The 12,785-nt window shown below is 40.5% G+C and overlaps 1 protein-coding gene across 1 annotated transcript in view; it reads left to right on the forward strand.

Moving 5' to 3' along the window:
* Window positions 1-12,785, forward strand: part of SLC4A1 (solute carrier family 4 member 1 (Diego blood group)) — an 85,858-nt gene that overhangs the window by 51,977 nt on the left and 21,096 nt on the right. Inside the window, exons 5-13 of the mRNA XM_089674513.1 lie at window positions 3,267-3,447; window positions 4,698-4,833; window positions 5,285-5,372; window positions 6,127-6,193; window positions 8,802-8,986; window positions 9,667-9,865; window positions 10,506-10,706; window positions 11,332-11,480; window positions 11,946-12,140. Of these exons, the coding sequence (XP_089530639.1) occupies window positions 3,267-3,447; window positions 4,698-4,833; window positions 5,285-5,372; window positions 6,127-6,193; window positions 8,802-8,986; window positions 9,667-9,865; window positions 10,506-10,706; window positions 11,332-11,480; window positions 11,946-12,140 (1,401 nt within the window). The remainder of the gene's footprint in view (window positions 1-3,266; window positions 3,448-4,697; window positions 4,834-5,284; window positions 5,373-6,126; window positions 6,194-8,801; window positions 8,987-9,666; window positions 9,866-10,505; window positions 10,707-11,331; window positions 11,481-11,945; window positions 12,141-12,785) is intronic.

Genomic DNA, 12,785 nt, shown 5'->3' on the forward strand with positions numbered 1-12,785 from the left:
CGTATAATTGCAAACAAAGGCTTCTGTACCAAATATTAACACTGATTTTCTCAGGTGTTCAAATACTTATGTTCAGCAGTGCAAGACAAATAAATTCTTTAAAAATCATACAATGTGATTTCCTGAGTGTACAATCTAAGGTCAGGGTTTGTATGATAAGATTGAAAAATAATCTGTCCTGGACTTGTATCAAAGGATCAGATAAATTGTAAGATTTAGCTAGATTGTAAGCTCCAAGGGGCAGGGCCCTCGAACCCCTCGTGTATTGAATCGTATTGTTACTGTACTGTCTCGTGCAGGAGCGGACTGACCATTTGGAAACTCGGGCACTGCCCGAGGGCCCGGGGTCAGTAGGGGGCCCCATGAGATGCCCCTGGTACCTTTTTCATAGGCTTTTTTGAGTTTGGGCAAGGACACAGGGGCCCCATGATCCCCTATTGCCCGGGGGCCCCATGAGTTGTCAGTCCGCCCCTGGTCTCGTGTACTGTCTCCCATTATAATGTACAGTGCTGAGCAAACTGTTGGCGCTATATAAATCCTGGATAATAATAAGAATAAATTAATGGGCAAGCGCCAGTGTGACCCATAGACGTGCGTTTCGTTACGAATCGATTTTCTGATGAAAATGTGATTTTCAGAGATTCAGATGTAAATGAATCTCTGAATGGACATAGTAACAAATGTCAATGAATCTGAAAAAAGCTTTAATGAAATTAATAAATGCATTCGTTACATTTGTATGACATCACATGATGCGATTGTAGTTTGGGCCCATGGGGAAATTAATTCAATTTTGAATTCGTTCAATAATTTGGATTTGAGTAAATTTGTGATTTAAATTGAATTTGTGATTTTCACAGTAAAAGTCAGTTCAGTTCCACAGATTAATGCAATTCTTAAAATTTGCCACTAAATTTTGCATTAATCATTCCATTACGTCTGAAAATGTTGAATCCTTCTGAATAGCTACGATATATAAATATCGAATCCACACAAAATATCAAAATTAATATATAGCATTCTTCCGAAAAAACTGCAAAATATTTTGAATCCAACCAGACCAACATATATATGAAACGAATGCCAAAGATATGAAACTTATTCTAAAAACAAATCAGATCAATATAATGAATATGACAAAAGGAAATTCTTCAATGAATGAATGCATCCAAAACTAAACAAAAATGTCATGTGTGCACATTATCTAGTGACTCATGCAGAACACAAGCCCTGACGAAAAGGGATTTGTGATCCCCCAAAACGTGTTGGATTTTTACCTATACATCATACCAGGGGTGGACTGACAACTCATGGGGCCCCTGGGCAATAGGGGATCATGGGGCCCCTGTGTCCTTGCCCAAGCTCAAAAAAGCCTATGAAAAAGGTACCAGGTGCATCTCATGGGGCCCCCTACTGACCCCGGGCCCACGGGCAGTGCCCGAGTTTCCAAATGGTCAGTCCGCCCCTGCATCATACCCCTACTGGACTGATCCAGTCAGCATGGCATGCTCATTCCTCCAATTGGGGACTCCTTAAGATGCTCATGATGACAAAGGGCTGCCTCCAGAAAGTTCATATATTTGAATACCTATCCTTCTTCAGGATCCAGCGCTCCTACAACACACATATATTCATCTGAAGTTCGCTTGTGTGGACTATAGAACACCTCTCCCCATGTAATGGAGAAGAAGAGAAAAAGAGGTGTTCTGTAGCCCTAACATGCTACCTGTCATAGTGTGACAACAATACTCCTCCATAGATAGAGTACAGTGAGTGAGCATTAACACCCTAGGACAGGAAGTATGTTAGGGCTACAGAACACCTCTTTTTCTCTTCTTCTCCATTGCATGGGGAGAGGTGTTCTGTAGTCCAGACAAGCGAACTTCAGATGAATAAAATTCAAAACATTAACAATAACATATAAAGCCATTTATAACTCTGCCCCAAATTACATCACCAATCCTGTCTCCAGATATCACTCAAACCATACTCTCCGCTGCTCGCACAACCTCCTGCTCTCTATCTCCCTTGTCTGCTCCTCCCATGCTTGTCTCCAGGACTTCTCCAGAGCTTCCCCCATCCTCTGGAACTCTCTACCCCAATTTATCAGACTATCGCCTACTCCGCTCACTATTAGGCGATCTCTGAAAACCTATCTCTTCAGGGAAGCCTATCCTGCCCTCAGCTAATAATGGAATCTTCTACTCTTCCTACCAGTTCATCCCCCACAGTTACTAACTTTTGTACCACTAGCCCCTCCCTCCTAGATTGTAAGCTCCAAGGATCAGGCCCTCCTTTCCCTCTTGTATTGAACTGTATTGTTGCTGTATTGTCTCCGGTTATATTGTAAAGCGCTGAGCAAACTGTTGGCGCTATATAAATCCTGTATAATAATAATAATAATATAACAAATGTTACTGGTAGGAAAAATAAAGAATAAAAAGCCTGTACAAAGCAGACTAATGCAGCCACCACGTCTAAGGACTGGTAAGTTGCACAATACTACAATTTTGTTCTTGGATTTAGATACTCTTTAATTTGAGCTTTAGACAATCCAAATGCAAGTTGATTTGGTAACCAGTGCACAGGATGGTTGGACTGCAGCCTCTGGTCTCATAGTTCTATGACTTGGAAGAATTGAAGATATGGACAGCATATGCACAAGGCTCAAGAGATGGTGTTCCAGGAAAAGTACTTACAGGCAATGTTGAGATGTCAGCCAAGGAGCCCTTTGTGCACTTGAGTTATGCCAGTGCCAATTTCCAGTTTTGACTGGTGTGTATTGTTGAAATATCAGTCTAGCCAAAAACAGATATTTCTGGTTTGGTGGATGGTAGCAAGTTACACGGCCTATGGCTTTTTACAGTATATCCTTCCAGGTCTTTATCAGTTAGATATTCCTTTTTTCTTTTCCTACTTTGATATCAGACCATTAGAACTTTTACAAAAGCAACACTTGAATGTTACCACCTGTATTCTGCATTATTATTGATTATTCAGAAAGGGAACGATGGTACCCAACCTGAGATAAGTAACAGCCATAAGAGGACATTCATGAGAAGACAACCTAGAACTTTGCTAGGCACAGAGAAATGTCACAGGTCCATACAATTGGACTGAAGTTCTCATTGTGCCAAGGCACAGGAGGTTTTTACAAGGTTCCTACAATTTATCATATCCATATTTTGTGTTCTTCATTAATTATGTTTTCACTGGCTGCTTTTGCTCCTCTACCCTGCTCACCTCTTGTCTTCTATTTTTATCAGGCGTACGTGGAGTTGCAGGAGCTAGTCATGGACCCCAATAATGATTTGCACTGGGTGGAGGCTGCCCGATGGCTGAAGAATGAAGAAGACTTTCAGGAAGATCTGAAGCAGTGGGGAAAACCTCAGCTGTCCTACCTCACATTCCGCAGCCTCCTGGAGCTAAGACAGGCACTGAAAAATGGTACAGTTTGGCAGCCGCTTTACAACTGTGATTGGAGCAAATAAGGCATACAAAAAAAGAGAGAAGAAAGGAGCTGAATTGGGTTTTGCTAGCAACACACATACTAGTAGCATGTGACTGAGACTGAGGGGGTGAGGTGGGGGGTTGAGAGGGGTTGGGCTCCATTTCCGCCACCCCCCTCTGCCAATCCCTCCACTGGCTTCCGATTGTGCAACGGATCAAATTCAAAATCCTAAAACTGACGTACAAAGCTGTCCACCATACTGCCCCGAACTACATCACTGACCTAATATCCAAGTACCGCCCAGCACGCACACTCCGCTCCTCACAAGACCTCCTTCTCTCTAGTTCCCTGGTCTCCTCCTCCCATGCCCGCCTCCAGGACTTCTCCAGGGTGTCACCCATCCTCTGGAACTCCCTGCCCCAACCCATCAGATTATCACCTACTCTCCTCTCCTTTAGGCGCACCCTGAAAACCCATCTCTTCAGGGAAGCCTACCCCACCCCCTGCTAACTTGACCGACCTCCTCCACTCTTCCTACCACTCCATCCCCCACAGCTATCTCCTCCTGTACCACCATCCCCTCCCTCCTAGATTGTAAGCTCGAAAGAGCAGGGCCCTCAATCCCCTCATGTTTCGCATTGTATTGTTGTTGTTCTGTCCCATGTTCTGTCCCCCTTTGTAATGTACAGCGCTGAGTGAACTATTGGCGCTTTATAAATACTGTATAATAATAATAGTAGCAGGAGAGAATGCAGTGAGTAGAGGGAAGATCTGAAAAGTCTTCTGCTGCTCCTTCACTTTCCAATCAAAGTTGGGCAAGGAGGTGACCTAGCTTTATTGTTTAACTGCAGCAGAGAAAAGTCAGGTCACCAACCAGTTCTATGGGCTGGATGAAAACTAAGTAAGAAGCAGGAGTTCAGCTTTAATATAATCTTGCAGCTTCCGTTATGACCTTTCCAGCAGTCACAAGTGGCGATGTGCTTTTCTAAAACATGGCCTTCACCAAGTTTGGGTTTGAGACTATTTCAGTTAAAATAGTGTTTGCAAATATAGTATGGAGTATTGAACAGGTTGCCGATATTCCAGGTCGTGTGATGTTGTGCAGGTTGTAAAAACCATGAAAAAATATTGCAAAAAATTCAATTAGGTTTGCAATTATTAGAAAGTGGATTCAAAGTGTGAATTATTTTTTGCATATCCCCATCCGGAATGGATATGTGACAAGTCTGTAATGTTTCATCACTAGGCACGGTGATTCTAGACCTGGCGGAAAAAACTCTTCCGGGAATCTCCAGTCATGTCATTGATCAACTGATTTATGAAGGTCGCCTGAATCCCGATCACCGGGAGGAAGTACTGAGAGCCCTACTTCTGCGTCACAAGTAAGCTACACATCAACCCAATTAAGGGAACATTCCTCCCCAAACTAATCACTTACTTTTGATTGGTGCTTGGTTGAGGAATTTTATTTGGGAATCAATGATAAGTTGTAAGCATAATAAAGGCAGATTGAACTTCAGCTTTAAATAATTTCTGTTTAAAACAGAGGGCCCCTTTAGATAAACTGCAAATTCTTTTGGACTTTTTAGGTACCAGCTATTTTTCTGTATGGATAGTCAGTCCATGAATATAAATGAACATGAGTCATTAGTGTTGGTTTTTCAGATGAGTTTTGTGTGTAGGGGTTGTGAAAATAGTACGTGTCATAGTGAAATACAACAGACATAACAATGGTTGCACTCCAGTTTCACCAAGGAATCCTGTAAATATAATAGTGTATCATTAGTATTTTTAAAGGAATGTGATGGTTACATCAAGAATTTCTATCAACAGCCGTCCAGATGAAGATGTTTCCAAAGGGGACCCTGAGAGTGCTCAGGCACTCATTCACCAGATCGAGATGAAGACCATAGAAGAAAAGGTAGGAAGGGAAAACCAGTAATCCTCCACCAATGGCTCAAATGGCTCACATTAGATATTGTAGGTGGCAGCCCCTTAGCTGGTTCTCAGCTACAAAATGTATTATCCAAAAACAATGTATAAGGACCTAGTAAGATGAGATGAGAATGAAGCCAAGTTAAAGCTACCCAATTTAAATCATCCAATAAAGTGTTTGAATGGTTATTATTAAGAACAGAAGTGATATTTAAAACACTGGTGAAAGTATTTATTAAATCCATGCACAACATTTAAGTGGTCAGTCCAATCAAAGCCGATATTTCAGATTTTGGTAGATGTTGGAGAGTACAACCACTTGACAGTTTCTTATATCTTTAAAGGACTCCATTGTTAAGTTCTCTTCCCTTGAATTCTTGGGTCTGCACACCTGGCATGGCCATTATCCAGGATTCACACTAACCCTGTTGGAGTTTTTTTGTTTTTTTTTAAATATATTATATATTTTATATTATGGAGATTGTAGTAGGAGGAGCTGTAGCGCACATTTTTGGTGGACAAGAACAGAGTTGGGAATTATGGAAGGGGTGATCTATGTTGAAGTATCCCTGATAAAAAAAAAAAAGCCAGGGGCTGACTCAGCCCACCCAGCTCCACCTATAACTAAAATATCTCTTGCTTGTGGACTGTCCCTTTGATTTGCTCATCTGCATTATAGCTTTATGAATATCCACAGTATGCCATTTGTTTAGACTAAATCATTCCATTCAATTCAATAGTCACATGTCAAAGGAAAGCTGGATGAAAGAGTACCGGAAAATGCTGAAGCCTCAGTGGTCATGGTTGGTGAGTATATCCCTTTATTGCCCACTTCCGCTATGTTTAACTTTTCACTTCACTGAAACCTAATACCTTATCTATATAAAAGTCTAATAATTTTGTTAAATATTCTCTCTTTAATAAAGAAAAAAAGAGTCATAGGAGTTCCTGTTAATCTTGTTATGGTTTAACAAAACTACTAAAAGAGCCTGTGTAGATGGGCTTTTGTTCCCTTGAAATGGTCAAATGCAGGTCCAGAAGGAGGTCAACTGCAGGTTGAAAGCACATATCAATAAATTCTGAAAAATCTCAAAGCGTCTGAAGTTGATGTCAAGCTGACCCCTCATCACAAGCCCAAAACCAATCTACACAGGCCCTAAATGGGTTTTCAGATAGTACATAAATTAGTCTTTATATTAATAAAGGGAGAAAGATAGGTGTAGCGCTTTGAATCAGAGTGCAAAAAGAATACTCAAAAGGTGTATATATATATATGAATATGAGTACAATGATAAACAGTGCGCTAATCAATAAAAGTGTTTAAAGCACACACACAGTCCACATCCCAAATCAGGGGGGGCTACAGCTCATGGACATCTAGCCACTATATGTGGCCAACTTATATGGTCAGTACAATTTTTTGTTACTTGCTTTGACTACAATAAATTCAAGTCAAACAGCATTACACTATGTGGCGTCCTTTATTGGGCTCTCCTTGAGAGCACCATCTCCCACAGTGCCTTTTTTGGACTAAGGAGTACTTTTGACGCCCTTGCCATTTGGGGAATCCGGTTTACTGCGGTTCGCGGTGCCATAGAGGATGGTGTGGAGTGCGATCTGACCAGAGCCTGGATGCCAGAGACATACTGAAGAGTTTATCTCTCTACATGCGTAATTTTCACCCTTCCTACCACCATTGATTTGGGATGTGGACTGTGTGTGTGCTTTAAACACTTTTATTGATTAGCGCACTGTTTATCATTGTACTCATATTCATATATATATATATATATATATATATACACCTTTTGAGTATTCTTTTTGCACTCTGATTCAAAGCGCTACACCTATCTTTCTCCCTTTATTGATTATTGAAAGGTTTTTTGGTTACCTTTGTTTGGTGTTTAGCTGCTTACATTTACTTACCCGTAGCGCTCGCTATACCTTTGTTACACCCTTTAGTCTTTATATTAGCTTCCTGTAATTTCTCAAAAAGTATCCAGTCTGGACCTATTGCATTGCATCCTGCTCTCAATCAAACCTAGAAAGCTTGCTGATAGAAGAAGAGAGTTAAGTGACGATCTAATCAGACTGTTTCTTTATTAAGCCACAGTCTGAGGCAGGCCCTTGTCTAATCTTTGTAGCTTTAACTGAAGTAGAGAGTAATTTAGGCAGGATCCATGCTATGCACTTTGACAGGGGTGAATGCATTTCAGGACTGGCTGAACAGAATTAAAAATCTTTTGGCTGCTGAAATAGTTCAAGTCCAGTATTTATTTCAGCTGTGTATTTAGTTGCTTATGTATAGCTCTGTTTTGACTTCATTTTGCAAATTTGCAAAGACTATAGTCTAAAACATAGGTCTCCAAACTTAAACAAAGGGTCAGTTTACTGTCCTTGAGACTTTGGGGGGCAGGCTTTAGCCAGTGGGAGTAGAAAATGGCCTGGTTTCTAGTGGGAGTAAACAATGCTCTATCTTTACTGTCAGTGGAAGGAATAGTGTCCCATGGTTGGTATCAGTGGAGGGAATTCTGCCCCATCGTTAGTGTCAGTAGAAGGAATTGTGCCCTTTCCTTGGTGTCAATGGGAGGAATTGAGCCCTTTCATTGATGTCAATGAGAGGAATACTGCCCCATCGTTTGTGTCAGTGGAAGGAATAGTGCCCCATGGTTGGTACCAGTGGAGGGAATTCTGCCCCATCTTTGGTGTCAGTAGAAGGAATTGTGCCCTTTCCTTGGTGTCAGTGGGAGGAATTGAGCCCTTTCATTGATGTCAATGAGAGGAATAGTGCCCCATCGTTTGTGTCAGTGGATGGAATAGTGGCCCATCATTGATATCATTGGAAGGAATTCTATCCATTCGTTGGTGTCAATGGAAATAATTGTGCACCATCATTCATTGGTGTTGGTGGGAGGAATTCTGCCCTTTTGTTGGTTTCTGTGGGAGGAATAGTGTACCATTATTGGTGCCAGTGACAGGAATTATGCCCCGTTGTTGGTGTCAGTGGATGGAATAATGCCCCATGGATGAGATAAAGGCAAGCAAAGAGCCACATCTGGCCCCCGGACAGCATTTTGGAGACTGCAGATGTAAAATATTGAATATACAGTGAATCTGCCAATCTTTGCTGAATTTTGGTTTAGTTAAATTCACTCTGTCATATTTAATTGTTACTTATTGTTTGTGTTGGGAATTATCACCCAAAAATAAAAAAAAACTATTGGCTAGGAGTGTTGTCTGGCTCACTTTGTCTTTTAATTGTTCTCTTTCTTCTTTTATCACCATCTACCTTCCAGGTAGTCTTCATTCTTCATGCTTTTATCTTCTCCTCCTCATCCTTACTCTTTGTCTGGACCCTCCAGACATGTTCTGCTTATCATGCCATTCTCATCCCCATCATCTACCCACACCACAGGCTGTGCAAACTTTCTGGAGAACCACACATTGGCTTTCATACGTCTGAAGGAGGCCGTTCATCTGGATTCAGTCATCGAAGCTCCTCTTCCTATCAGGTTCATGTTCATCCTTCTTGGCCCCAAGAACGCCACCACCAGCTACCATGAAGTGGGGAGGGCTGTGTCTAGCATGATGGCTGAAAGAGTGAGTAGTATGCCAGATAAAACCTGTGTCTATACTTCTATGTAATGCTAATTATTATGAATACATAGGTGGAGTCAACTCTAAATTTACCACTCATGCGATATTCTTTCATTCCCTTTTTTCAATAATGAATACTGATATTAATTAATTAATTTATTTCAGGTACTTATATAGCACTGTCAATTTACGCAGGGCTTTACACATATATATTGTACATTCACATCAGTCCCTAACCCTCAAGGGGTGTACAATCTAAGGTCCCTAACTCACATTCATACATACACATACTAGGGCCAATTTAGACAGGATCCAATTAACCTACCAGCATGTCTTTGGGGTATTAATAGCATAAACGTACCTCTTGATCTGCCAAAAAATCATTGAGCGAAGTTCTCCACTGCTGGATTACAGGACACCTACCCCTCTTCTCATCCCTTATAGAATCGATGGGTATTTTTCGGTACGGTTTTTTTTTATCCCAGACATACACTTTAATGGGGTTAAGAATAATGCTTTACAGCACTGCAAAATATTTATGCATTATATATAGACGATGAATCAATACAATAGTTCTGACATATTACCCTACAATGATCCTTTCAGATTTCCATTTTATTATATTAACTTTTTTTCAATTTACCAAACTGCTGTTTTAATTATTGACACATTCTTCTCTGCAGGTGTTCCGCACAGAGATGTACCTTGCTGGTGGCCGTGAGGATCTTCTCCAATCTCTAGATGCCTTTTTGGATTGTTGTATAGTTCTTCCTCCCACTGACTCAACAAATGAACAGCTACTGAAGGATCTGGTACCAGTTCAGCAGAACCTGCTTAGGAAGAGATACCAGTCGGTGAAAATTGTGCCAGGTGGACACAAAGGTACATAGAACTCAACATAAACCAGATGTGAAAATTAGGACATGGATGTCCAAACTACTTTGACTGCTATAGCAATATTAAGTCAATGCACATTATCAAGGCATCATGGTGGGCATTTTCTAAGAAGCTGTAAATTGCAATTTCACAGTTTTTAATGCATCTGCCAAGTGATTCTCCACTAAGCTATGTTTTTGTTCAGTTACTTTGACTTAAGGACCATGTACAGTGTGAAATATATATTTCTGAACCATGTGGTTAAGTTTTAACTAGAATTACTGGTTTATAGTACTGATATACCCAGGGGCGGACTGACCATTTGGAAACTCGGACACTGCCCGAGGGCCTGGGGTCAGTAGGGGGCCCCATGAGATGCCCCTGGTACCTTTTTCATAGGCTTTTTTGAGTTTGGCCAAGGACACAGGGGCCCCATGATCCCCTATTGCCCGAGGGTCCCATGAGTTGTCAGTCCGCCCCTGGATATACCCTATGTTTGGAGCTATTTATCCAGCTAGCAAAAGAGCTTGTTGGACCTTGTTAGCCTTCATTAGTGCAAGAAACAGTACATTTTGCTTCTGAGGGATGTATTTCTGGCATAGCATCAAATTGTGCTATTTATTATTACTTCTTTTTTGTTGCACAGATCTAAAAAAAGAGGAGCCCCAAGAAGACCCCCTGCAGAGAACAGGAAAGCCTTTTGGTGGTCTGGTTCGTGACATCAAAAGACGTTACCCCAAGTACCTCAGTGACATACGTGATGCTCTAAACCCGCAGTGTCTGGCTGCTGTCATCTTTATCTACTTTGCTGCCCTCTCCCCTGCCATCACTTTTGGAGGTTTAATGGGTAAGCATCTGATATCAGATGCTGGACATTGTGCCAGCATAATTGGGTAATACACATTAGCATTGCTAGGTTCCTAAAACCCTGTGCACTTAGACTGAAATGCTTTGAGGCTTGTAGGATACCATTAGGAATTAAGGGGAAGGCTATTTCTTGCCATAGTATCCTTTCTGTGTTCTTGATTATCTTTGCTTTTCTCCCTTCATTTGGAATTTTCTTCATTCAGCTGCGCTCACTTAGAATTAAGCCACTGTTTCCACCACACCTTTCATCAATTAAAAAAAAGATCCCTTCTCTGACAGTAGTCACTAGAAAATGTGTCCCCATTGGACTAAGAGTTCCTTTACTCATTCTGAAGACAGCCATAAACGTTTGGATTTCCCATCATTTTCTTTCTTGGTGACAATGGTCATCAGTGCAATTAGTAATATTAAACCTCCTAAGTAGGGGCATAGACAGTAAGTAAAGCCAACAATGGTTCTAACTCTTCTGTACACTATTAAAATCTAGCAAAAATAGGCTTATGGATTTATATTGCATCTCTATGGAGTTTATGGAAAACTTCAGGGACCTTCAATGACAATTTAAAAAACATCATATAGATATACCCATTTATCCTTCTTTACAGCTCAGAAAACACAGAAATGGATGGGTGTCCCAGAGCTGATGGTGTCTACAGCTATTCAGGGTATTCTCTTCTGTCTCCTTGGTGCCCAGCCTCTACTTATTCTAGGTTTCTCTGGACCTCTTCTGGTGTTTGAGGAAGCTTATTTTAACGTAAGTCTTATCCATCATTCTTGATTTTGAGCACAAAGAACCATATGAAATATTTGACCTACCTGTAAGAACATACTATACTTGGATGGAAAATTGTACATTTTCTTTAGAAAAAAAAGACAATGTCAAATTATTTGATTTGAAAGCATTTGAATGTTTAAAAATGCTTTAAAATTATGGTGAACCTTTGAACAATTCAATTATATTTAATCCAATTTATATTGTGCTTTTGGTTTGCAGGCTATACTAGTACTTATATACTATAAAAAAAAGCCTATAAAAAAACATTTAAGGCTATTATCACATACTTAAAATATGTATGAAAATGTTACAGCTTCTCTATAAGCCTGTTGATTTTCAAAATGTTGACTTCCCAAATATTAACCCATATGTAACTTTTAAGGGCAAGAGCAAAATAAAGGAAATTGTCATTGGTCACCAATCCTTACTTTTTGTGCCCCTTAGTTCTGTGACAGCCAAGGCATTGAATACATTGTGGGTCGTGTGTGGATTGGATTGTGGCTGATTCTGATTGTCATCATTGTTGTGGCCTGCGAAGGAAGCTTCCTGGTGCGCTTCATTTCCAGATTCACACAGGAGATATTTTCCTTCCTGATCTCACTCATTTTCATCTATGAGACGTTTGCCAACGTAGCCAAGGTGAGTTGGGGGTCTAAATGACAACACAATGACATTTCACTACTGTACACAAGTGTTAGCACCTACACCTAACTCATGGTCCTGTTATTTGATCATCCATTTAGGTGAAAGGTCTACAAGAACTTACAGGACTGATTCAGTTTTGATATGAGAAATCTCAGGTCAAAATGTACACATCTAGGAGCCATAGAGAGAATTTTCCCAGTTCTCCCACTCGGTAGACAAAACAGCTAATGGAAATCATTAATCTATCTGCATAGTGGACCCCTTAATGTGCTGATGCCTTTATCAATATCAGATTGTGGTATTAAAGGCATCAATTCAGTCTTGGAATGAGGAGCAAAGAAGCAAAGATGTGGAGTGGATATCTAAGTCTTCTTCCTATTGGAAAAAAGAAGACATCTATACTATATATATCTGTACTGAGACATCTATATTTGGAGATTGCAGTAGGGAAGGTATAAGCCCAGAGGGAAGTTCTTGGAAAAAGTTGAAAAAAATGTGGAGTTGACAGCTTAGAAGATGGACATGTGTTAAATAGTCCTACAAGTGTCCTACCATGCATCATAGACTTAGAAATACAGGTTTAAGCAATTAGCAGAATGACTGCAGTCCACTGCAATTGGCCTAATACTAAAAAAACAA

Source organism: Staurois parvus, unplaced genomic scaffold (genome assembly GCF_062004578.1).
Source record: "Staurois parvus isolate SC_StPar_1 unplaced genomic scaffold, SC_StPar_1.0 ptg000151l, whole genome shotgun sequence".
NCBI lineage: Eukaryota > Metazoa > Chordata > Amphibia > Anura > Ranidae > Staurois > Staurois parvus.